A 25,876-nucleotide genomic window follows, 5' to 3' on the forward strand; every position below is an offset into this window, starting at 1 on the left:
AGTATTGCATAGGACAGGGACAGGGGTCGCGGGACAGAAGGCTGGGTACCAGATTAGATTGAATTGGCTTCACATAACAGGGTATTTTGAGTCCAGTTACTTGTCTGATTCTCAGTTTCTCATCTATCAAATGGGTATAAGTGAAGTACTACCTCACAGAACCACGATTAACTTAAGGTAACCTGTGGAGAGAGCTTACCTGTGGTCAATAAATATTAACTATTCTATTTGGTAGAGTATGTTCTGGATGACTTGAGCAGATCCCATTGTCTGTAGACATTAGTTTCCTCATCTATTTATTTTTATTATTATTTTTAAATTTCTTAATGCTTATTTATTTTTGAAAGAGAGAGAGAGAGAGCAAGAGCGAGCAAGCGGTGGGGGGGAATGAGAGAGAGAGAGAGAGAGAGAGAGAGAGAGAGACAGAATCTGAAGTAGGCTCCAGAATCTGAAGCAGGCTCCAGGCTCTGAGCTGTCAGCACAGAGCCCATTATGGGGCTCGAACCCATGGACCGTGAGATCATTACCTGAGCCTCAACTGACTGAGCCACCCAGGTTCCCCTAGTTTTCTCATTTGTAAGATAAGTACAGTCATCTGGGGTGGTTATGAAAAATTAAGATATTGAACCCAAAAGATAGTAACAACCGGGTTCTCATCTGTGCCTATGGAATTACTATTATTATTCAGTTCCTGCTGTATGAAAGGCACTGTGTATAAATTCAGCAAATATTGAACTTGGGCCTCTTGTAATGCAGCCTCTGTGTACAGAGCTGGGTACATAGCACTGCACCAGAATGGAATAGTACTCATATCAGCATGTACGTTCCATGAGGGTTTTGTCTAATTCAAGGGTTGACAAACTTTGTAAAGATCTAGAGAGCCAGTATTTTGGGCTTTGCTGACCATTTAGTCTGTGTCAACTACTCAGCTTAGCCCTTGTACCATGGACACAGCCAGAGACATTGTGTGAATCAGAATGTGACTGTGTGCTAATAATACTTTATGTATGGACCCAGAAATTTGAGTTTTGTACTATTTTCACATCACAAAAGATTCTTCTTCCTGAGGGGCGCCGGGGTGGCTCAGTCAGTTAAGTGTTTGACTTCAGCTCAGGTCAGGATCTCGTGGGCTGTGAATTTGAGCCTCCCATCGGGCTCTGTGTTGGCAGTACAGAGCCTGTTTGGGATTCTCTGTCTCCTCTCTCTCTCGGCCCCTCGGCTGCTTGTGCTCTCTCTTTCTCTCTCTCTCTCAGATAAATACATTTTTAAAAAATTTTCATTTTCCCCCCTCCCTCATCAGTTAAAAAATGTAAAAACCATTTGTAGCTCATGGGCCAGATCTGCCCATGGGTTGTCATTTGCTTGCATTCTTTGCTCTTGGACTAGCTTTGAACAAGGTGATCTCCTGCTTCCTGTTCTTTTCTTTCTTTCTTTTTACCTCTGGTTTACACATTTCTGAGTTTCCATGGATCATGTATTTGTCACTGAGCTAATGGGGAATTGAGGTCTTTCCTTAACAGATGGCGGGCTCTTCATTCCAGCCCTGATGCTTATTTTGTGTGCTGACAGACAGGAGGGGCCGGCTTTTATCCTCAATCACCATGAATGTGGCATCTGCTGTGTGTCTGTTTTCTCCCTGCTCATGGTGCTTACTTTGGTTGTTCCTTCTACATTGGCTGAAGGCCTGGAGCCATTATTATTCCCATCTTACAGACGGGGAAGTAGAGTCCCTGGAAGGGTTGTGATTTCCTCAAAGCTTTGTCTGTTGCTGGTGGTCCCAGGGCTAGCGCTGAACGCTCCTATCTCCCAGTTCTGAAAATGTTCCCTTTCCTCTGGGAAGCAGCTGGGGAGGCAGCGTGGCTCAGTCCTGAGATGAAAGGCTGGGCTTTCCTGAGGGGCGCCGCTCATTCCTTTTAGTTCAGCGGTGGTTCCCATGAGAAGTCCTATGTCACATATTGAATGGGACAGCCAACATTCCTCATTTATTTGTTCCATAAATGCGTACGGGCTCCTGCTATGTGCCAGGCTCTGTTATAGATACTTGGGGTAAAGTAGTGAGCAAGACAGACAAGACCTCTGTCCTGGCGATGATTATGGAATAGTAGGGAAGAAAGCCAGCAAAGCCAACAGAACATATTCAGGAATTGTGATTAGTCCCTGGGAATAATGGGGAGACCCGTACATTTCCGTACTAGACCCTCTGCAGGTTGTTCTGTGAGCACCATCTGACCTCACAGTCAGCCTGTGAAAAGAGATGGAAGGGACGCCTGGGGGGCTCAGTTAGTTAAGTGTCTGCCTTTGGCTCAAGTCATGATCTCACAGTTTACAAGTTCGAGCCCCACATCAGCCTCTTCTGTCAGCTATCCACAGAGCCTGGAGCCTGCTGTGGATTCTGTGTCTCCCTCTCTCTCTGCACCTCCCCCCTCTCAAAACCAAAAACATTAAAAAAGATAAAAAAAAAAAAAAAAAGAAAGAAGGGATGGCAGGATGAAGATACAGAGGTTCAGAGAAGTCAGGTAACTTTCCTCACCTCACAGACCAGGGAGGGAGACTACCAAACAGCTAAGTTTCTATAGAAATAAGTACTATCTTAGTGCTGTGAGTAAAGAGAAAGGCCTTAAATGCCATGCTAAGAGATTCTTCAGTAGGCACTGCGGGGCGCTGAAGGTTTTGAGCAGAGAAAGGAGTGTCCATAGTCAGATCTCTGTTTTAGAAAGCTCACACTGTCAACACTGGAGGATGGACAGGAGGGGGTAGTCTGGAGACCCCTTAGGATGTTCTGGATGGAGGGGTAGCCTGAAGACCACTGAGGAGGTTGTTTTAAAGAGTGGTAAGGCTGCACTGGACAGCGTGGGGGCCGTGGTGGTGCAGGGAAGCAGTGGAGAGAGATTCAGTGAGGAAACCAAGCAGATGAGGTGATGGAGCATACGGGGGGAGGCAGGGTTTGTTTATGGGGACCTGAAGCGGGATGTGGACCCCAAGCTGTCAGGAGCCGCCATCATGTGGACTCTGCCCCTAGGTGGCCGTCGGCTGGTGGATGTGATGGATGTGAACACGCAGAAGGGTGCGGAGATGAGCATGTCCCAGTTTGTGCGGTACTATGAGACGCCCGAAGCTCAGCGGGACAAGCTGTACAACGTCATCAGCCTTGAGTTCAGCCACACCAAACTGGAGCACCTGGTCAAGCGTCCGACCGTGGTAGGCCCCCCGGCCACGGCCCCCCTTCCTGACGCCTCCTGCCTCCTCTCCTAGTCCGCCTCACCTGCTGCCCAGGCTTGAGGCCAGCCAGCATCAGCCCCAGGAAAGGGCAGGAGGGGCGTGGGGAGCACAGGGAAGGGTGGAGGTGGTGAGGGAGCCCAGCGGAAGGGCACCCCACGACAGGGAGTGCTGACACTGGTCTGGCTTTCAGGTAGACCTGGTGGACTGGGTGGACAACATGTGGCCCCAGCATCTGAAGGAGAAGCAGACAGAAGCCACGAACGCCATTGCAGAGATGAAATACCCGAAAGTGAAGAAGTAAGACTGCCTGGCTAGTGGCGGGGGCTGGGCGTGGGGGGTGTCTCCTAGCCCAGCCGGGTGCTGCTGGGACATAAGGGACGGGGGTCCTTGGTGTGAGCAGATTGGCGCCTTGCATTCCCCATCCAGATGGTCCTCTTTGGCCTCCTTGCCAGCCTCCCTCGGGGCCTGTGATCTGAGTGGGGAGGAGGAATAATGGGGACCGTGTCTCTGTACGTGTGTGCGCTTGCCGTACCTTTATCTACTCCTGCCAGGTGACAGCAAGCCCTGGGAGTGGGCAGAGACCTGCTCACCATGGACACTTTGCTTTTGCCACGGGCTGGGGAGGGATCTGGTGTTCTTTTGCCGCTTGCTGTTGAGACCCAGGGCCTCTGATCCAGAACTTTTCCCAATCAAAGCCCAAGGGCTGCTTATTCATCAAACACTCCTTAGATGGTGTCTCGAAGCGGCAGGTCAGCTCTGGGTCAGGAACGTGGCCATGTCTAATTGCAGGGACATCACTAGATATGGACCAGTAAGTCCTAAACCCGTTGTTTAACATGGACAGAGGCACCTACGATCCCCTCCACATTCTAGAATTTTCAGTAACGGACCCTGGGGACCCTTGCGGCTCTCGGGGCTCTCGCCATCTCAGCCCGTCTGTGTTTCCATCTCCAAACGGGAAGGAGTTGTTGGCCATCCCGGGCATGACTGCTGCTCTGGGCTTCCTAGAAGAGTTGGCTCTGGCAGCTCCGAATCCATTAGCATCTCTCTGCCCAGCCCTGCTGCCAGGAATGCCCCCAGCAGTGTGAAGGCTGTGAGCTTTTCATTCACTCCACCCTGAATGAAGGGGGGAGTGAACGCAGACTGGGTGCCAGGCTTTGTAAGGGAGGCCAGCATGCTGGCCCTGGCTTCGCAAGGCTTTGCTTTCAAGCTCTTTCTTTTCTCTAATTATTTCTCAGGCATTTTTCCTCCCCTTGAAGCTGAAGCTCCTTACACTCCTTAGATTTGGGCTGCAATCAAACACAAAGAATGGGCTCAAGGTGGGGAGGGAAAGAGGGTTTCAGTTCTATTCCTTTCCCATTTGATCGCAGCAAAATTTCTGGAGCCCCTGGGATGGGGAAGTAAGAAGAATGAGACTAAGAGCCCTTACCCTCTGGAGAATGTGTCATATAATGCACGGGGTAAAGTGCCATCTCATCATAGGTAGAGTGAAACTGGGTCTGGGACAGGAGAGGAGGAATCCTTTCTGGCTGGTGGCAATGGGAAGTCCTCCAGAGGGCACACTGTACCTGGGCTTTAAAGGACAGAGGAGATGGGAGGGACTTGGAGGGGAGGCGGTGGAGGTAGGGAAGTGCCAGGGGCCTTGATGGAATCATGAGGGTAGAGCGAGAGGAAAGAGGGTGGGACTCAAAGCTTAGGGGTGGATCACAGCTCTGATCGATTGATTGGGTGATTGATTGGTTGATTCAGTCAGCATATGTATTAAACCTCTGATTGGTGCTGGGCACTGGAAATGCAGAGAGGAGAAAACCAGGTGAGCTCCTTGTCCTCACAGAGCTTATATTCTATCCGGAGACACATGTTCATCCAACAATCAGAGAAACAAATGGAAACTTGCAGCTGTGTCGAGGCCATAAGGCAGAGATCCACGGTGCTCCAGGACTGTGTACCTGGGTACTGGTGGTCAGGGAGGGCAAGGCCATCGTCCCCAGGGTGGGGTCTCAGGGGAGAGGAGTTACTTAGCTGAAGAGGTCTGAAAAGAGCTTTCCTGGCTGTGTGCAGAGAGCCTAGTGGGATGGCTAGGAAGGGCAGGGAGACAGGGGTAGGGGGGCCTGCGGAAGGAAGGTTAGTGAGGTTGGAGCAAAGTGAGGGAGGGGGGTGGCGGGTGCAGGATGCTGGGTGGGCCAGGCTGCTCAGGGCCTGCCGCGCCTGACCTAAGGGCCAGTGTTTCTCCTAGGAGAAGTCAGAAACCTCTCTGAGATCTCAAGCAGAGAGGGATGCGTGCAGATACACATTCTGCAAGTCCTCCTGCTGCCGTGTGGATCGAAGGAGGTGGGGTGCAGTGATAGGGGAAAGCAGCACATTGCTTCGATGAGGGCAAATGATGGGACAGGTGGGAGCAGGGACATATGGGACATGTATCTAGGAAGGGAAAATAGCATAGATTGCAGTTGCCTTCCTCCCTTTAGATGTTTGGCGTATTCTTCACCTTATTGAAAAATTCCTCTGAATAGTAAGTTCTATCAATACCTTGAGAATCCTATCAAATTAACAAAAAAAAAAGCCTCATGCACTATTTTCTAGAACTGTGTGTCTTTGACTCATTGTTTGGGCTGTGTGGCAGATACACTTACAAACCCTGTCAGTGGCCTTGGGAACTTGTTACAGGATTTGAACCTTGTTAGGGAGGAAGTTGTCACCTTGGGAATCGTCCGTTGGTTTGGCTGTAAAGAATGCTGATTTCAGTTAATCAGCAAGGTAAACATCCCACAATGATGAAGTCCTCTGGGACCACAGATGAAGTCCTCTGTGGGATTTAATTAAAATGACACTATTTCTAGAAGTCAGAGCTTCCAGGCTGACAGGCCACCTGAAATGAGGTTTGCGGGAGGGAAGAGAGAAGTGTACAGACCCATCATTGCCTTCTCCCTGGCTCCAGGGTTTGTTCAGTTTGATCATGGAGGGGGGTTTCAGAATTCTAATGGGCTCTGGCTGAGATACTTAAGGCTAAGGGTGCTGGAGGTTGTCAAGGGGGTAGCTGTAACTTTGTGGGAGACAAAAGATGTAAAGGATAAGTTAGTGTATCAGTTATCTATTGCCGGGTTTACTGAGTGCCCATAAATGCAGACCCTCGTCTAAGTAGTTGATAGGGTACAGTGTATAAAGCAAAGCCCCATTAGTTTGAGCCCCACATTGGGTATAGAGATTACTTTAAAAAAAATAAAGCAAGATGAAGGGAAAAGAGGATGACAGGGCATGCTGAAGGAACGTCATCGGCCCTGTGCACTTCCGCTATTGCCTGCCCTCCATCTCTACCCTGCAGGGATGTTTTGGCCATCCAGAATTATTTGTCTTGGAAAATTCCTAATAATTGGATAAACAGTGAAACTATTTGGGAGCCCTCCTTGTATTAGTTTATTGCTGCATAACATTTTCCTAAAACTTTATAGCTTAATAAAAAAGACATCTTAGCAGCTTAAAACAACATTACCGCACAGTTTCTGTGGGTCAGGAATCTGAGAGTGGCTCAGCTGGCTGCTTTTGGCTCATAGTTGCTCTTGAGCTTATCTTGACTGGGGCTGGAGCACCCACTTCCAAGATGGCGCACTAACATGGCTGTTGACAAGAGGCCTCAGTTCTTCACCATGTGGGCCTCTCCATAGGGCTGCTCGAGTGTACTTGTGACATGGCAGCTGGTACCCCCCCCAAAAGGGTGGGGGAAGAGACAGCAAAGAAGAAGCCACAGTGCCTATTAGGACCCAATTTTGAAAAATCACATGCTGTTTCCTTCTACCACATTCTGTTAATTAAAAGTGAGCTACCATGGCTAGCCCACACTCCAAGGGGAGGGGAATTTGGCTCTATCTCTGAAAAGGTGAAGTCTCAAAGACTATGTGGGCATGTTTTATTTTATTATTTAAAAATTTTTTTTAATGTTTTCTTTATTTCTGAGAGAGAGAAAGACAGAGAGAAAGAACAAGAGCGTGAGCAGTGGACGGCCAGAGAGAGAGGGAGACACAGAATCTGAAATAGTCTCAGGCTCCAAGCCAGCCGTCAGCACAGAGCCCGACGTGGGGCTCAAACCCATGAACCTGAGCAGAAGTCAGACGTCCAACCAACTGAGCCACCCAGGCGCCCCATTGTGGACATGTTTTAAAGCCTCCACAGTCTCCTAGGTCTCTGCATGGATATACCTTTCTCACTTAGGACCACTGGGTATTATAATGCATTCCAGAGGGAAATTAGCAAATCTTTTCTCTCCTCACATGCTATTTGCAGAAATGAGGTTTGCGGCTTAATGGAGATAGGCTATGAACTGACAAGAAATGAAAGGAAGGGGGACCCCGCATAAAGCATATAGTTGGCCTCTAAATAATTGGGAGTGAACTGCATCCCCCCCCCCCCCCCCCCCCCCGCACCACACACACTTTCTGGGGGTGGCAGGAAGAACCGGGGAAAAACTTGGGCATGATGCTGAAACCCAGACATAGGATACAGCTGGGTGCTGGGATGAGCAAGGTTCAAGGGCTGCCCCTGGCAGTTTCTGGTGGCCTCAGGAAGTTTCTCAGCTCCTCTTAGGGACTCAGTTTCCCCTTCTACAAAGTGGGGATCCTGTCCTCCCTGCCCCACCTCCCAACCATGCTGTAGGGAAGATGGACCCTACAGTGGATGTTGTGATGTGGGTAGGGCAAGGTATTTGTCTTTTTTTTTTTTTTTTAAGGTATTTGTCTTTGAGGCCTCTTGTAGACACAAGTCTCCAACTGCCATCGGAATCCTTGGCTTTCAGATTTATTGTCTCACATTTGCACCGGGCTTTTATCTCGACAGCGCTCATTTACTTTCAACTCTCCTCAGCCATGTTTGCTGGTATTAGAAATGGGCATCCCTGTGTAATACATCACACAGGGAATCTGACCTAGAGAGGAGGCTGCTGACGTCACACAGGCACAGAACTGTGTGGGCCACACACCCACACCCCAGGCTTTTTGATTCCTGGCTTTTCCTCTCTACATCCACACCTTTACAAGAGGAACAAAGAAAGCCAGCCTCTCTGTGCTGCCATGTGTAGATGCAGACACTGTGGTAGACACTTAGCACGCACATCTTAACAGTACTGGAAGCCAGGTGTTACTCTCCTCATTTTACAGACAAGGAAACTGAAGTTCATAGTGCTTCTGTGCTGGTAACAGGTGTAGCAGCAGAGTGTAAGACAGTAGGCGCTGGTGTGGATGTGGATAACTTCAAAAATTCTTTTTTTTTTTTTTTTAAGTTTATTTATTTACTTATTGAGAGAGAGAGAAAATCCCAAGCAGGCTCTGCACTGTCAGCACACAGCCCAACATGGGGCTTGAACTCATGGGCCATGAGAATATGATCTGAGCTGAAATCAAGAGCTGGACGCTTAACCAACTGAGCCACCAGGCACCCCCCCGCAAAATTCTTCTTAAAAAACATAACAAAAAACATAAAACAGTGCTGTCCAAACCAAGCACATCTAGGGTCTGATTTGACCCATGAGGGCCACCAGTTAGACGCCCCTGACTAGTTCAACAAATGGGAATGCTGAATTCCAGGAGGGGGAAAGATATAGTCCAATGTCACACAGTTGATTAGAATAATTATAGGGCTGTATTGCTGGGTGCTATACTTAACACAGATGAATCTGATGTGATCCCTGCTGGGACTTGAGCTGAGGCATTTGTGACTAAAAAAGTAATAATTTTCCCGTGGGGACAGCCTGGTCCAGCTGTCAGGGCCTTCTCTCCGCTCATTTAACTCCATCTATATTTTGTGTGTCAAAGACCTTGCTCAAGAACAGCCACTCAATGACTGGTGCTCAAATCCAAGGTGAGAGATAATTCTTGCGATTACAATATTCTCTTTCAAATAGGCGGAATATGCATATGGTTAGAAAATTAGCCAGTTCCAAAAAAGTTCACAGTTTAATCTCATAGCAGGCCAAGGCGCCTGGGTGGCTCAGTTGGTTAAGCGTCGGACTTTGGCTCAGGTATGATCTCACGGTTCGTGGGTTTGAGCCCCGGGTCGGGCTCTGTGCTGACAGCTGTCTTAGAGCCTGGAGCCTGCTTCACATTCTGTGTCTCCTCTCTCTGACCCTCCCTTGCTCATGCTGTCTCTCTCTCTCTCTCCTTCTCAGAAATAAATAAAACATTAAAAAAAAATGTCATAGCAGGCCATTGGAGAGGTACTAATGGGTGGGCCATCCTGTAATTGACATGGGGAGCAACACCCTGGCCCAGGGCATTCCTTGAGATGGCTTCAATGTTCACTTCCCTAAAATGGGGATTATAGGGTTGTCTTTATTTATTAATTTATGTATTTATTTATTATTTTTTGAAGATTTAATTTTTTTGAGTAATCTCTACACCCAACATGGGGCTTGAACTTACAACCCTAAGGTCAAGAGTCACGTGCTCCACTGACTGAGCCAGCCAGGGGTCCTAGGGTTATTTTAAAGGTGAAATGAGATCATGCATATAAGTAACTATTATTATTAGCACTTGATAATTAAAGCCTATTAATTAATATTGGTGGATAGCCCCAGTAGGTGGAATTTGGCCGAAGAATGAAGAAGTTTAATTTCTGCCCCTGCAGAGGTCTCCTGTCCCCTTGGGGTTTAGGGGAAGGGTGTGGGGACAGAATGGGAGGAGGGCTGTGGCCCTGGTGAGCATGCCCTGGAGGGTGGGACTTCTGATTTGAGCTGGACCATCTCCTGCAGCCGGAAGTCAGGGGCTGAGCGTGACTCTAACCTGTGGACACCGCTTCTTTGAGAGTCTTGGGATTTGCCAGGTTAGACCTGGGAGAAGGGCTGAGAAACTCTGAGCCAGGCTGCTTGGGTAAGCATCCTCACTGCCTGCGATAGTGACCTGGGTGAGTCATGACCTCCCAGCCTCTGCTTTCTTATCTGTAAAATGGGGACAATCCTGGGAATGACCTCAGAGGGTTGTGAAAATTGGACTTAATCGAAGAATCAGCGCCAGGTACTGTGTTAACATGTATATATCGCAGTGAATTCCCACAGTAATTCTATGATGCATGGTTGCACAGCTACTAAGGGGGCAGTTAAGGGACATCTTAGACTGGAGAGTTGAACTTCAGGTCACCTCCCTGCCATTAGGATGAGAAAACCTGCTCAGGGAGGGAAAGTAAGTTGCCCAAGGTCACAGAGATCATCTGCTTTGGGGCTAGAGCAGCATCCCTGGTCTCTGGAGCTGCCAGACCTGGGATCTGACACTCCCTCCGGCCCCTAGCCGTGCCCCGATGGACAGACACATTTAAAGAAGGTGGCTTTGCTGGGTGGTCACCTCCAGTAGCAGGACGGCGTCCACACTCCCTGAAAACGGGGGCGCAGGGGTTCCTGAGCGCCCGCCTGTGGAGCTACCCGCGTGCCTCCACTCAGCCGGGGCGAGGGGGCGGCCGTGGGCGGCGGCGGCCTCCCCTGGCGCTGGCCCGCTGGCTTCCCTGTCGCCGCCGCGGCCTCCCTCCTCCTTCCTGGCGGCCGCCGCGCCGCGCGGGTGTTCAGTTTCAGCGCGGGGATGAGCGCAGGCTGCGCCCGGCTCCCCGAGGAAGGAAGGAAGAGAGCGAGGGCTGCACAGTCCTCGGCCGGGCCCTGGCAGCGCCGTGGAGGGGGCTCGGCTCCGCTCGCCGGGGCCGGGCGCGCGTCGATCCTGCGCTGCCGAAGGGGACGCCCGGGAACCGCGCTGCCGCCGCCGCCGAGGGTAACCGCGGGCTCGCCGGGCGGGGCCGGGCGGGCGTCCCTGCGCTGCGCCCTGCGGGCCCGGGGCCACCCGGGAATCAACACTCCTCTGGGGCGCGCCGGGGCGGGGTGTGGGTCGCCTCCGGCTCGCGGGTTGCGCGGCCGGCGTCGCGGAGCAGCTCTTTGTGTCTCTCGGGGCTGCGTGTAAGTGTGTAGTGTGTGTGCGCGCGCGATCGGCGCCTCCAGCCCAGTCATCCGGTGCCAGCTTTCCCCAGGTCCCCCCCCCCGCCCCCCATCAAGACCTTTGCCCGAAGGGATGCCTCCTGAGGTGCCGGGGGAGTTTCGCTAAGTTGGAGGGAAAAGGGCGGGGTGGGGTCGCCCGGCTTCCCCGGATCCCAGGCAGTGCCCCAAAGTTGATGCTGCAGGTGCAGCGCCCCTCCTATCACGCTCCTCCCCAGCTAGCCCGGGCCTTGGGAAGCGGGAACCCCCCAAAGGCTTAGAGCGGGGGCGCCTCAGCCTCATCCCCCAACTTGGAGGGTGCTCTCCGGCACAGAAGCCACCGGGGCGGTGGGGGGTGGGGGTCGAGGGGCGCGGCTTTCCGGGCAAGGGGCAGCCGAGGCGGAAGCCAGGCTGGCTGGCCGGCGGGGAGAGCTTAGCGGCCGTGGCACAGAGCCGGGGTGCCCATGTGACTGCGGTGTGCTTTGGAAGAGGAAGCTGTAGAGGTCAGTGCAAAGGCGTCACGCCAGAGCGAGCGGGAGCAGGAGTGAGGGGGGAGACCCGGAATGAGCGCGGGGCAGGCGGGAGGGCGGGGGTGGCGGCTGTTAGGGGCCCCGGACAAAGCCTCCCTGTCACAGCCACCCTGGCTGCTCCAACGCATGCAATTGCCCGGCGGGAGGGACGGCCCGGCCTAGCGGCCAGGAAATGAGGGACATGGGAGGAGGGGCCTCTCTAGGAGAGGCGGGTCTGGAAGTGGCGCCCCCAAGCTCCGAAGGGCCCCAGAGGATGCTGAAGGGGTGACCCGGAGGGCAGATCAGACACAAGCACAACTTGGAGAACTTTCCTTGCACAGAGCTGCCGCAGCTCTTAGTGATTCCGTCCACGCGTGCTGGGGAGGTTGGGGGCGGGGGGGGGGCGGGTGGTTCAGGAATGGTGACCGGTGTGGCCAGGCCAGCCTGGGGCCTGGTGCCCAGGAGCACGTTCCACTCCTCTCGGTTGCCGGCACCTGGGTTGCTATCCAGCTGCCGACTGAACGAAGCACATCTCCTGGCTCCACCCCACAAACACTTAAATTGTTTTCACGAGGCTGTTTTCCGCTGAGGCCTGGAGGGGGTGGAAACCAAGGTTAGATTAAGAAAAGAAAAGAAAAAAGAAAGCCAGACGTAGAGGTGGTTTTAGGAAAATGAGGACTAATATTTTGAAGTGGTGCTTGGAGGGGAGGCCGGTGTGTCCGTGTGGGGTGGGGTGGGTTAGGGCTTCACCCCCACTCCCCACCCCCATTTCCTTGGAGAGAAGAGGATTACTGGGGTCTTCAGAGTAGCGACCTGGCAGGGGCGTGCTGGGTGGAGGCGGGAGGGTGTAGGGCCCAAGCGGAGCTGGGACTTTAACAACCCCAGCGCCAGCCCCGCAGCCCAGCCCGCGCCTGTCTTCGTGACAGCGCTGCGTCCTGTGCTGTCAACTACACCCCTCCGATGGGGTTGCTAGGCAGCGGGGCTCTGATGTGCAGGAAGGCCTTCTGATTTGTCAGCCTCCTGCAGACACATGGTTAAGGCTCCTTCCAGCCTATCCGGAGGAGGGACGCGGGGCACGCTGCCTGCATACTGCTGAGCCCCGGGTCCACCTGAATGTGAGGTGCAAAAGGCAGCTAGAGGGAGGGGGGCACCGGAGCCCACCAGCCTCCTAACCAGCTCAGCCCCACGCCCCCCCTACCCCTATTATCTCCACTGGGGCTTGCTGCTGGCTCCTCCCTGCCTGTCCCAGCACCATTCCTCCCCTCTTCCCCAAACCATGGAAAAGCAAAGTGCAGCGGGAAAAAGAGGTCAGTGGGGTAAGCATGTGCGTGTGGGCCTGCGGAGATGCCAAGGTGCGTGAGCATGAGCCGTGGGGAGGCTGCCCCATCCGTGCAGCCGGTGGCTCTTATGGGAAGGGGTGGGAGGCAAAGAGGGGGACCCTGGCATCACTGGCTTCCAGGCCTGGACTTGGAAGCCTGCTCTGCACCCCCGCCCCCCTCCCCCACTTAAGCTCTGCCCACCCCCAGGAGGGCAGCGTGTCAAGGGAGAAGGGAGGAGGCTGGTGAGTTCCTGTAAGGAAGGGTGGGTTATCTGGCTGCTGCTAGAGCTGAGAAGGGGGGCTGCTGGCGGGTTCCTCCTCCCCAATTCACCTCTTCCACCCAAGCCTCTGAGACCCAGGTTCTCCCCTCTGCCTGTCCACCATCCACCCCCAACATCTTCTGTTAATCTCTTCCCTTTTTTTTTAGCAGCTCTATGGAGATACAATTCACGTACGACTCATCCATTTAAAGTGTACAATTCAGTGGTTCTGTATGTTTACAGAGTTGTGCATTCACAGTCCATTTCGGGACATTTTTGTCACCCCAAAATGAAACCCTGTACCTATTAGCAGTCACTCTCCATCCCTGCCCCCTCCCACCCTCACCCCCAGGCCCTGGCCACCACAAAGCTACTCTGTCTCTGTAGGTTTGCCTATCCTGACCGTACCATATACGTGAAATCATACACTGTGATCTTTTCATGGCTGGTACCACGTCCTTTGAGCTGCATTGCTCACTTCTCAGTCTCCTGCAGTTTGTCTTGCCATTTAACTTTTACTGTGCAGTGCTCCATTAAGACTGTCCCGTCCCGAAGGGCAGGTGTCTTGGGCATTCTTATTATGCCTTTCTCTGTGTCATGCCTAGCTCTGCGCCGGACCACGGGTTGGCTCTCAGTAAACGATTGTTGAATGAATGAGGAGATGAATGGGGACTGGTAATTGGCAAGCCCTGCAGGTGGTTTACAATAGAATCCCAGGGGGTCCAGCTGCTGCGAAGGGGACCAGCAGCTTGGGAGAACTGCAGGTACAGGAAGGAGCAGAAAGGAAGCCTCTCGCTAGAGTGGGGGTGGGGGTGGGGCCAGAGTAGAAGCTGTCAGGGAGGAAGGAACCAAGTGGCCTGTGGGTTGCCAGCTCTCTCCTGGGAACCTGAAAACAAAAATGCCTCCCCCAGCCTGGGGGGCAGGTGGCCAGTGCTTGAGATTCATCATCTGATCACAGGGGCTTCCCCCATGGGGAACTCCGATGAGAACTGGGTTCAAAAGGAAGAGAAAAAAAAATTCCCCAGTGTGAGCATTTGTAAAAGGGCAGCAGGTCAAGCATCCCTGAAGCTGCAGGCTCACCTAGGATTCAGGGGCTGAATTGTTTTCTCTGCTCCCTGCTTCCGTGCCACAGGTACTGTCTGATGAGCGTCAAAGGTTGTTTCACTGACTTCCACATCGACTTTGGAGGCACTTCGGTTTGGTACCATGTTTTCCGGGGTGGGAAGGTGAGTTGAGCTTTGTTTCTTCAACCTCTGTACGTCCCTGACTGCTTCTTCCTGGAGGGGCTCGCTGCTCTCGCCTGCTCCCTGCCCCACGACCAGCTAGCCCTTGCTCCGTGACTACTTTCAGGGCCACCTCCTCCCTCTCTGTCTCCTCCTGGAGAGGAGGATCAAGGTCAAGTCTTCTGTACCACATCTGGCCACCTGTTCACACCTGCCCACCCAGTCCCAGTGTTCTAAGCATCTTAGGCCAGATTAGAACTCCAGCTTTGGTTCCCGAGAATTGCCAGCATTCCTTTTCCCCGTTGGAGTTTTCAGCTCCAGCATCGAGACCGTTAAACGTACAAGTCTAGTGGCCAGCACCACCTGCGTCCATGGACATTTTACATGAGGGACAGGCGTCACCCAGAGGGAGGAGGTGGGGCGTGCGTTTGGGAGGCTCCCGCTCTGTTCGCCCCTGTGTGCACCCTGCACGGGTGTGGGTGCTCCTTGAGTATGCGTGGCGCCCTGCTCATCTGGGGCTGTGTGTAGATTCGTCTTAACCAAACACGTGAGAAGAAATTCTGGGTAGGAAGTCATCCTGCCTGGTTCCAGATGTTTTTCCTCCTTCTCCAGAGTGAACACAAGCTGGGCTTATTTATTTATTGGGCCATTTGATCAGACGACTTAGGAAATTCCCATCCTCTCCTTCCCTTACCTCCTCAACAAGCCTGTGGCTTAGGAGAAAGAATGTTCCTCTCAGTCCAGGAAGTCTACCCACCCTGGTGTTTTACCGGGAACGGAGATTCCCTAAAGGCAGGCCAAAGGGTGTCCAGGATGGTGGCATAACTCCCCTGCCACCCCAGAGACTCTTAGGGCCGGGTCCTGGGCGTGTGCCCTGTCCTGTCCCCCTCCCCCGCCCCCCACTCCCAGGCAGGTGGGGCTGTCTCCTTGGGTTGTGGCCCAGCCTGGAAGAAATCCAGGACTTTGGCCCGGATCTCCAGCTGATTGCCTCCTTTTCCTCCCAAGATCTTTTGGCTGATTCCTCCAACCCTACACAATTTGGCACTGTACGAGGAGTGGGTGCTGTCAGGAAAACAGAGTGACATCTTCCTGGGAGACCGCGTGGAGCGATGCCAGAGAATTGAGCTGAAACAGGGCTACACGTTTTTCATCCCTTCCGGTAGGTTCCGGCCAAGGCTGGCGCTGGGCTCTCCCTCGGCGCCTGGCTCTCCCAGCACTGGGAGAAGGCTCCTGCATCCCTGGGGCCTCAGCCAGGGTTTGGGGCCAAGGGACGGGATTCTGTGGGCCTCGTGGCATTTGGCCGTCTCTGAGAGGAGCAGGCCTCGGCTGTAGGGAAAAACAGCCCCCTTCCGCTCTCACATTAACCTGTGTCTCTCTGCCTGTGGGCTAGAATTTGCTCCTGGGAAAGAGCACAGGGCCCTCCCTCCCGGGAAGTGTGGATGCCTTCCCCAGGACTTCCTGTGGAATTTCTGTATGAGGGCATGACAGTGGTACTGTGGGGAGGGGGTAGGGTCACCCCCTGGAAGGAGGAATTGTGTTGTTTTCCCAAGGAAGCAAAGTATGGAGGGTGCAGTCTGTGGCAGGTTCTGGGGAAGGGCAGACCTCAGGGCCGGGAGTTTTATGGGGGTGCCTGAAAGCCTGGGGAATGGGCAGAGGGCAGTGTGGCATTGGGGAAGGACCCAGTGTGGCAGCCTCCTTCCTGCACAAGCAGGTGAAATGTAGTTGAGGTCAATGCTGGCTCTTGCACTTGGACTTCCCCTGCCTTCAAAAGAAAAATTAAGAAGGAAAAAGAAAAAGAAATTAACAGCACAAGTATATAGAGGGCAGTAATTAAGAGTGCTGGCCCCGGAGTCAAACTGCACAGCCTTAGTTTAAATTTCAGCTATACTGCGTTCAGGTTGTGACTTCACGGAAGTGGCTTAATCTCTCTGTGCCTCGGTGTTCCTGTCTGTAAAATGGGAATTAGACTTCCCAGGGTAGTAGTGAAGACTGGAGTGAGCTAAGACCTACATGTCTACAGCTCTTTGGTGATGGACTGAGGGCTTTGGACAGTTACAGGCTGAGTCACCAGTGAATATGACAGATGCCCTACGGGTCAGGGAGTACAGTCTTTGGCTGATTAATGGAAACATTTTACCCAGGATGAGGGAGGTGACAGTCCACTGTATAGAGTAAGGGAGTCAGGTCACATATAGGAGGTTAGCTAACCTAGAGATAGGAGTCTGGATACCATATCAGGTGAGATGAACTTGTCTTTTTTTTTTTTTTTTTTTTAGTTTATTTATTTTGTGAGAGACAGAGCATGCGAGTGAGCACACAAGTGGGGGAAGGGCAGAGAGAGAGGGAGACACACATTCTGAAGCAGACTCTAGACTCCAAGCTGTCAGCACAGAGCCCGATGTGGGGCTTGAACTCACAAACTGTGAGATCATGACCTGAGCCGAGATCAAAAGTTGGATGCTTAACCGACTGAGCCACCCAGGCACCCCCAGATGAGTGAATTGGAAGGAGGAATTCGGTGGTTTTACCCAGGAGAGTAAAGGTGTATGGGAACATCAGTCGGCTGGTTGAAAGATTGTCTCCTGAAAGAAGAGGTACAACCAAGTGGTGTTGGAATGACTAGCTCAGCTAGGTAGTGAGCTCCTTGCCACTGGATATATACAAGTAGAGGCTCTATATATGGCTGTGCCAAGAAGCCTGCAGGGAATTTGCCACTGAGTGGAGGCTTGAACCTCCGGAATATCCTTTGAAGCAGCTAAGATCCATTGGAGGGAGAAGCTGGTCACACTTAGGTTTCAGAAAGTTGGGTTGGAAGCTGGCCTTGGGTCTGGACATCAAGTGCTAGTGTCACGCGAAGAGGGGGCCATTTCGGTAGCAGTTCCCACTGAGGGGATAGGGCCTGCACACTTGGGCTCTTCTAGAAAGTTGGGCCGAAGGTAGAGATTTCACTGTTAGGGAAATTGGGGATTTGGAAACGTTGGGGTTTAGAGGGAGTGACTTTGTTACCATGGCCCCAGGTCCATCCTCAGACTTGGGGGAGGGGAGGGACCCCTGTTTGGGACAGGAATGTGTTGCAGTTGGTGGGCAGTATTTATGGTATATAACCTGGCCTATGTGGCATGGAGAATCGGGCAGGAGATGGTACCCTTCTAAGGTGTGCTCAAAGGAACTTTGGGCTGGTCTTTTCCCCTGTCTGCCTCAACTATCCAGTCTCCACAATGAGAGTGGGTAGGGCTAACCTGTGAAACCCTCAAGGTCCCTCGTACCCAGCCCTCCCTGAAAGCAAGCCTCCTAGCCTCCCTGGGAAGACTGGCTTTCTTTCCTTAGGGCCTTGGCCAGAGTTGGGAGGTGGCTCATTGGGTTCCCTCAGTCTGGGATGGGCAGGGTGTGCATTTTGGGGACTTAGCAAGTTGGAAAAGGTCTTGAGAAGTAGCATCTGAGCCCCAGCAGAGGTGTGTTTGTTGAAGGCAAGAGTAGGATTTGAACTACAGCTAGCAGATGTTGAGTTAGATACCAGCAAGGACTCCTTGGCCCTGAGGGTTATGAGTGAGACACCAGGATGTTTGGGAAACAAAAAAGGGATAGTTAGAATTTGTCACGTTCTCAGAGGCTGGGGGTACGTGTGGTTCCCAAGCGTTGATTTCTGCAGGGACCATTGGGGGAAAAAAAGTTGAGAGCTTATAGTTACAAACTTGTAGTTTTGCTAAAGATGGGTGTTAAAAAACAAACAAACCCAGGGGCATCAGGGTGGCTCAGTCGGTTAAGCATCTGAATCTCGGTTTCAGCTCAGGTTATGATCTCATGTTTTCATGAGTTCAAGCCCCGCATTGGGCTCTGAACTGACAGTGTGGAGCCTGCTTGGGATTTTCTCTCTCCCCTCTCTCTCTCTGACCCTCCCCACTCACACTGTCTCTGTCTCCTTCAAAAATAAATACATAAACTTAAAAAATTTTTAAAAACAAACCCCAAAACACCTGGCATCTACTATTGCTGATTTTCATGAATGGGAGATGATTCTGACGCTAAAAAAGTTGGAAGTATGAAATTTCAGAATAATGGACAGTATTTTAAATTTGATAGTTTTGAGTTTATGAAAATGTATACCATTTTCATTTTCTTCATTTTGTTGCCAACCAGCGAAAATTGAAGGACCAGAGTTTTGCGGTCACTGAGGTAGATGGGCACCTGGGAATTCTTTCCAGCACCCACGCCCCTTGAGCTGTGGGGAGACACACATCTGAGAGTTGGGGTGTTTGGAATGTGGTTTTGGGTGGAGAGTTGGAGAGATAGCCTTGGGGAGCACAGCCCCTTGCATGTGGGTTTTCTATATTGGGAGCAGAGAATCTAATTCTGGCATTTCTCACCTCTGACGTGGGTTTTTGTCCCCACAGTGTGACCTTAGACATGTGACCTCTTCCCTGATGCTGGCCTCCTGTCTCCCCATGGGCCATTCAGCAAGTCTTCAACTCAAGGCTAACGGGAGGCTGCTGGCGTGGGAGGGTTTTAAATGTTACAGTCTTCATGAGATGTGGTTTCACTCTTTTCTTCTTGTGTCTGGAGTGAAGAGGTTGGGTACTGGCTGTGCTGTGGGAGTGGGTGGTTCTCAGGCCTCATTCCTGGGTGGTCTAGGAAAGCTGCCTGGAAGAGGAACACCTGAAGGTGGCTGAGTGAGATGATCTGGCGAAAGGGGCCTGGGTTTGTCCTGTTGATGAGACAGAGGCAGTGGGAGTACAGTTGCCTCCCCAGGGCACACAGTCAGGGTCAGGAGTGGCCGGCAACTTACCCATATTCAGCCTGATCACTAGGTGGAAAGAAAGCTTGAGGTGGAAATCATTCCCAAGGAGTAGGAAGTCAGAAACCCAGTGACACCTTTTTCCTTCATGTAGGGGACCTGTGGCCAATGCCCTGACCACATCGATGGGCTCAGCCTCTTTCTCTGGCTGCTTAATGAACTATAGTTAATGGTAATACCTTGCGTTACTGAGCAACAACATTTTACGTATCTTACTTACCTTTTTGTAAGCATGTAGAGAGCATGCTTATTTCCCCCCCCCTGCCTTTTCTTTAAGTAAAGAAGGTTCCTGGGGCCCAGAGAGGGGAACAAACTGGTCCAAGGTCACACAGTTAATAAACAACAGAGCAGGGCAAGAACCCAAGTGTGTGTAGTTTCAGAGTTGACCTGATTTGCCTTTAGCCTGGGAGTCAGCAGACTTAGGATCTGGCCTTCCTTCTCGGCCATATGACTTTGGGAAAATTATTTGCTCGTTTAACAAACTTTCTGTTTTTTTTTTTTCTTTTTTAATGTTTATTTTTGAGAGAGAGAGAGCACGTGAACAAGGGAGGGGCAGAGAGAGAGACACACACACACACACAGAATCCAAGCAGGCTCTAGGCTCTCAAGAGCCGGACACGGGGCTTGAACTTACAAACCATGAGATCATGACCTGAGCCAAAGTTGGACACTTAACCAACTGAGCCACACAGGAGCCCCTAAAACTTTCTTAAGGGCCCACTGGCGGTGTGGAAGGTGGTAAGGAAGCTATAAGACGGATCCTCTTGAATGCATGTCCATCCAGGGTGGTGGGACCTAGGAAGGGCCCTGGGGTCAGTGGCTTGTACTGGCCTGAAAGTATTTCCCATCTTTGCCTTGTAGTAAGAATCACCCATGACTCAAAATTCACGGGTAGCCCTAGGTGTTTCTTAGACTTGGGCCAGTCTGAGAAAAAGTAATCTGAAGCTACTTAATAGAGTAATGTAGCTGGGGCCTCAGATGACCCGCCTATAAAATGGGTACAGAGCAGGGAGAGAGGGTGGAAGTAAAGAAGGCTGGATGTGACACAGAGGGTGGTTGTGCTCAGGGAAATGAGACAACTGTTACTCCCCTCCGGCCAGTTAAAGCCATATGAGAGTAGCTTACGGGCCCATCTTCCTGTTTTTCTAGAGAAGGAAATAATTTGGATTGTCTTGAGAAATTTTCCCATTTCTGTAACACATGTGGGTCACACTAAACACACTCCTGAATCTGCTGCAGCTTGTGACCTGCCAGTTTGGGTCCCTTGTATCAACTATGGGGTCCTGGAAAGGAAAGGAGATTCTTTTTTTTTTTTTTTAATAGTTTATTGTCAAGTTGGTTTCCATATAACACCCAGTGCTCATCCCCAAGGGAAAGGCCATTCTTGCTTCATCCCGCCAGCGGCAGTGGGCAGCCTGGGGCCTGGCCTAGCTCAGCTAAGGAAGCAGGTCATGGCCTTCTGTGAAGTGCCCCCAAGTTCTGTGCTTTTTGGGTTTACTCCTAGAGCAGCCACAAAGATAGACAAGTGTGGGTGTAGGTGGGGCAGGGGCAGGGTGGGGGAGCTTTGGTTTCTGAATCCTGAGTATTTGGCTTGTGGGCAAGACTCCATGTGCCCTGTCCCTCAGGTCCCAGAGGACACCTGTCCGTAGGTTTTGTGGGTCGCCTGCTTTCCTTCCATGATTGATCTGTCCCTTGTCGCTTGGCCTGAATAGTCTCTGTTATTGCCTTCACGTTGTTGGTGACTCTGGCCTGGAAGCAAGAGACAGATGCCAGCCTCCCCAGCCCAGTCACCAGCTTGGGACACCTGCGCTCTCGTGCTTCCTGGGGAGCAGCCAAGGAGATGCCATTGGGAGGGTGGGGGTGGATGGGGCCTATGAACGCTATTATTCCATGTTTCTTTCTGAGGGTAGTATGGAAGTCATGGAATAGATTTGAGGAAGGCTGGAGGAGGCAGTTACTAATCCATTTGAGACTGCCTGACCCACCTGTGAGGCCCTGGCTTGGGGACAAGAGTGGGTAGAAGCTTCCAGAACCCCATGAAGTGCCTGGGGGTATAGAGTCCCTGCCATTCCACTTGAAACAGAACCTCTCTTTGCTCACATAGCAGCGTCACAGGGTGTACATCAGGTGTGTCTACATTTCCACCAGATAGGACAGAAGGGAGAGTCCAGGGCTGATAAATGCAGATTTACATGAGCATCGCTGTTTGCAAAGCCCTCGAGGTGGATGAGACCTCCACGAATATCAGTGGCAGTTGCTTTTGTGGACTGAGTTCTTGCTCACCAGATTCCCCGCAAGGGAGGCAATGATCTCCCTCGTCTCATGCAGGCAGGTGGAGGCCAGGAGAGGGGGTGGTCGAGTGCCCCCCATCGCATGGTGAGTCGGCCATGGGACAGTTTCCAGCCCAGGTCCTGGGACTTGGGCTTTCTGTAGAGCCCGCAACAACACGGGGAATCTTCGGCAAGGCCCTCAAGCTGCCAACCACCCGTCTTGAGCCGACCAGGAGTCACTGCCTGTAGACGTCCATTGGGGCCGTCCGTGTGAATAGCATAGGAACGGGACCTGGGCATCTTTGCCCCGTTCAGGCTTCCCCCCACCGTGTGCCCTACCTGGCCCTGGCGGTCCTGGGTCCCAGTCTTAGGCAGTGTTGCTTACATAACATGGATAGTGGTCATGGGAGCAATAATAGACCGCGTAGTGCTGCTTGGCAAAAATTCGAAAATGTAAGCTGAGAAAGTCAGCTGGTACACCTCTGAGGTGGAGAGGCTGAAGCAGATGTGGAAACTGAGGCTTTAAAGGTGGCAGCTGAACTTGCCCTGTACGGAGGTGGGAAGGTGCCCAGTGACTCCATAAGGGTGCACCTGCTCAGCAGAGCTGGAGACGTGGGGCGCTCACAGCAGAACCAGGTTCCACAGAGCCTTCCTTCCCATGCTCTTGGCTGTCGGTTTTCCCTGCTCTCCCCGGGGGACTGCCCGCTCATCCCACCCTCTGCCCAGCAGGGAGGACCCGCGCCCCGAGTGTCCTATAGATGACAGCAGTGGCCTCCCGGCTCTCTTCCCAGGTGGCACCATTGCTCCTGGCAGCCGTGGGCACCTGTGGCTGCCTGTGACTCAGGGCTGGCGTGTTTTGGGTGCGTGGTGGGGGAGGGCTCTGTAATTTTCCTCTGAGCAGACAGATTATGCATACAGGTTAGAGAAGAGGGGTCAGAGAAGAGGAGATGTGGGCACCTGGGTTTGGGAATCTCGGGGCTTGGGCTGCCCTTTCCTTCCTCTTTCCCGTCTGCCGATCCTGTCTTTCACTGTGAGTCTCTCTGCCTCCATCTGTCCTTGTCTCACCTCTGTGTCTCTTGTTTCTCTCTGCGTGTCTCTTTTTGCCGTCCCCGTCTCCTGGGGCCTGCAGGCCTGGTGCTAAGCCTGTGACAGAGCGATGGTGCAGCATCGCAGTTAAAAACGGAGGTGCTGTCTCTTGCCAGCTGTGACTTCATTCAGCAAGCGACTTACCTTCTCTTAGCCTGGGTTTCAGCATCTGTAAATGGGAGTGGAGTATAATACTGCCTGTCCCCTAGGCTCGTGCTGTTCCGGTAGGCTGGAGGTGCATGTGGGTCTGTTGAGCACTTGAAACGTGTGTTAGTGACTTGGGGAGGGAATTGTGTGGCTTGTTTTGTCTGGCCTTCAGGGACCAAGTGAGGCTGACTCCTTGGGTTTCAATCCTTATAGGTGACTTCTCTGTGCCTCAGTCTTCTCTTCTGTAAATTGGGAATGACTGTAGTATATATCTTCTAAGGGTTTTGTGAGCATTAAGTGAGGTAAGTTCTGTAAAGCCCTTAGACCAATGCACAGAGGCAGCCTTTAGTTCTATCCCCAGGATTATTAGGCCAGGCTTGCTTGGGAGCTCAGGGGAATGAAGAAGCCATGTCCCAGGCTGTTAAAGGGCTGCCGTCAGCAGGAGAGAGACTCATCTGCAGCTGTAGGGCAGAGCAGAAGCAGAACTGATGTGGGGTACAGGTGTTGTGTGGACAAGATGAGCACCTTGGAACGGGCCATGGGGGATTTTAATGGCAGGAGGTGGCCTCAGGCAGAAAAGCATCTGGGTTCTGTAGTTCTTGGGTGTCATTCCTGCCTTGTGGCCCCAAACAATCCTTTGTCATTCCCCCCAAGGTGAGTGGTTGCTGGGATGCTGAGGCAGAGGCTCAGGGACCTATGAGCAGCCTAGAATGAGGGGTGTCCAGCTCCCTGGGAGGGGCGCAGGGCCTGCATCTGTTGGCTGCTGTGGCCGGGTCCGCAACAACATGGGGAAGCTTCGGCAAGGCCCTCAAGCTGCCAACCACCCGTCTTGAGCCGACCAGGAGTCACTGCCTGTAGACGTCCATTGGGGCCGTCCGTGTGTGCGAGTCCACTCAGCCAGCCAGAAACCTGGCTTTCTGCGTCAGCAGCCTGAGCATCCCCGCGATCCTGGCCCTGGGTGCTCCCCTGGGTCTCCTGTGACCTTCTGCACGCTTCCATAGGGCGACCCTCCCCAGCGGTCCAGGAGCCAGTGGCTGACCCTCTCTGTGCCCTCCCTACCCCAGGTTGGATCCACGCAGTCTACACCCCTGTAGACTCTCTGGTATTCGGCGGAAACATCCTGCACAGCTTTAACGTGCCCATGCAGCTGCGCATCTATGAGATCGAGGACAGAACACGGGTAAGGTGGCTTCCTTCTCTCCTCGTGGGATTGCCCGGCCCCTGAGCCCTGCCTGGCGCTCTGGGTGTGTGGGACAAGTCGTTCTGAAGTCCTTTGTGGTCCCCCCCCCTGCTGCTCCCTGCCTCAAGCGGGGGGCCTTGGTCCTTGCGGGGGGCTGTCTGCAGGAGCCCTACCCAGAACCTCTGGAATTTCTGTTCATCTCCGGGCCGGTGGTAGCCAAAACCCCCTTCTCAAAGAGGAAGTATCTGTTGAGAAAGCACCGTGAGATATCAGGAAGCCTGCTTCCTCTTCTCACGTGTAGACAGGGATGCAGGAGCCTTGGGAAGGTTGCACCTGCTGTGGTGTGGGATGTAGGTGGGGCCTTGGAAAGGTCAGCTCTTGGACATGTGTCTCCTCTTCCCACGGACCCCAAATGTGATACAGCTATGGTCTCTGAGCTCTGCCTCTGTTTGCTTGCAGGGTGTGGGGGTTCCATTTTCCTCTTGGCAGTAACAGTTTCTCAGACATAGGGGATCCCCCACCCCCACCCACCAGGACCAGGGGCCGAGGCTTAGATACCTGACGTGCGCCCTCTGCTCTGCTCCATGAGTTTCCTCTGGAGGCCAAGGCTGCTTGCATGCACCCTCTTTCCCATGTGGAATTCGGCCGAGAGGCCCAAGGCATTGGAGACAGGTCTGAGGGTGGGAAACTGGGGCCAAGAGAACCCATTCCTTCTTCTTCTCTCTTACAGTTGTTCAAATATTCATTTCTTTTCTCTATTGAGATGCAATCCACATACCATCACATTCACCAGTTATGGTGCACAGTCACTGATGTTTAGCGGATTCACGATGTTGTGCAGCTATCACCTCTAATTCAAGGATATTTTCATCACTCCAGAAAGAAACCCCCCACTCATTAGCAGTCACCTTCCATTCTCCTCGGTGCACGGCTCCCTCCCTACTCACCGCCCCAGCCTGTGGCCACCAACAGCATGTTTTCTGTCTCTACAGATTTGCCTGTTTTGGACGTTTCATAGAAATGGAATCCTACATCATGTGTGGTTGGCTCCTTTCACTTTGCCTGATGTGTTAGGGTTCATCCACGTCGAAGCAGGTGTCAGTGCTTTGTTTCTTTTTTATGGCTGAATCATATTCCATCGTATGGCCTGGCCACACCACGTCTTCTTGGGCTTTCCCTCAGAGGTGACTTCTTTGCCCCAGAGAGGTTTTGTCGTGTCTGGACACTAAAGAAGCATCTCTTTGAGGCAGATTCCCTGAGCCCGGCCGGGGTCCCTGCCATTCTTGGTCTTATTTTTAGGCCCTCATCTGCACAGAGTCATATAAGTGAGCCAAAATCTTAGCTACTATGTGTGTATCTGACCTCTCTAACAGTCCCGATATGGAGGGACATTGTCCAGGGCTTTCCTGGGAATGGTGTTGAGCTCTGTGCAGTGGTCCGGGGTGCTTCATCTCCAGATTGGCGGGTTTGCTGCCAGGATGCCCAGGTCTGCAGAGACTGGGTCTTGTTTTGTGGATGTTCGCGCCTCTCTTCTCTGTCGTCCGCCTGCCATCCCTTTCCCGGTCCGGTGGATGCTGCCCCGTGGCATTCTGGAAAAAGGCACCATTTGGGTGTGAGTGGTGATCTCGCAGTCTGGGTCAAGTGCTGTCTGGGGCTTCGGCCAACTGTTCTTTGGCCAGCCCTGAAGAATGGGCCAGTTTGTGTGTGAGCCGACCAGGGAGACGTGGGATAGAAAAGGAGAAATCTAGAAGAAGTGAGGCCCATGACTTTCCAGCCAATTCCTGAAAGCCAGAGTCAGGCTGGGATTTCTAAAGGCTTTGGCAACTTGCTTGGCAGCTGTGCCCTCCCCCAGGGAATCCGAATTGCACATCTGTGTGGATTTGGGCCCCATGATTCCATTAGGAGCCCAGCTCTTCTCCCCTGCTGGGTGGGAGGCTAG

General features: G+C 52.5%; 1 protein-coding gene across 7 annotated transcripts in view; it reads left to right on the forward strand.

Moving 5' to 3' along the window:
• KDM2B (lysine demethylase 2B) overlaps positions 1 to 25,876 on the forward strand; it is a 125,427-nt gene that overhangs the window by 28,588 nt on the left and 70,963 nt on the right. For all 7 annotated transcript variants that reach the window (XM_039231954.1, XM_039231809.1, XM_039231684.1 and 4 more), the window contains exons 5-9: positions 3,020 to 3,198; positions 3,410 to 3,516; positions 14,372 to 14,465; positions 15,468 to 15,621; positions 23,822 to 23,937. In XM_039231954.1, coding sequence (XP_039087885.1) covers positions 3,020 to 3,198; positions 3,410 to 3,516; positions 14,372 to 14,465; positions 15,468 to 15,621; positions 23,822 to 23,937 — 650 coding nt within the window. The remainder of the gene's footprint in view (positions 1 to 3,019; positions 3,199 to 3,409; positions 3,517 to 14,371; positions 14,466 to 15,467; positions 15,622 to 23,821; positions 23,938 to 25,876) is intronic.

Source organism: Hyaena hyaena, unplaced genomic scaffold, assembly GCF_003009895.1.
Source record: "Hyaena hyaena isolate Hyena2069 unplaced genomic scaffold, ASM300989v1 scaffold_0, whole genome shotgun sequence".
NCBI lineage: Eukaryota > Metazoa > Chordata > Mammalia > Carnivora > Hyaenidae > Hyaena > Hyaena hyaena.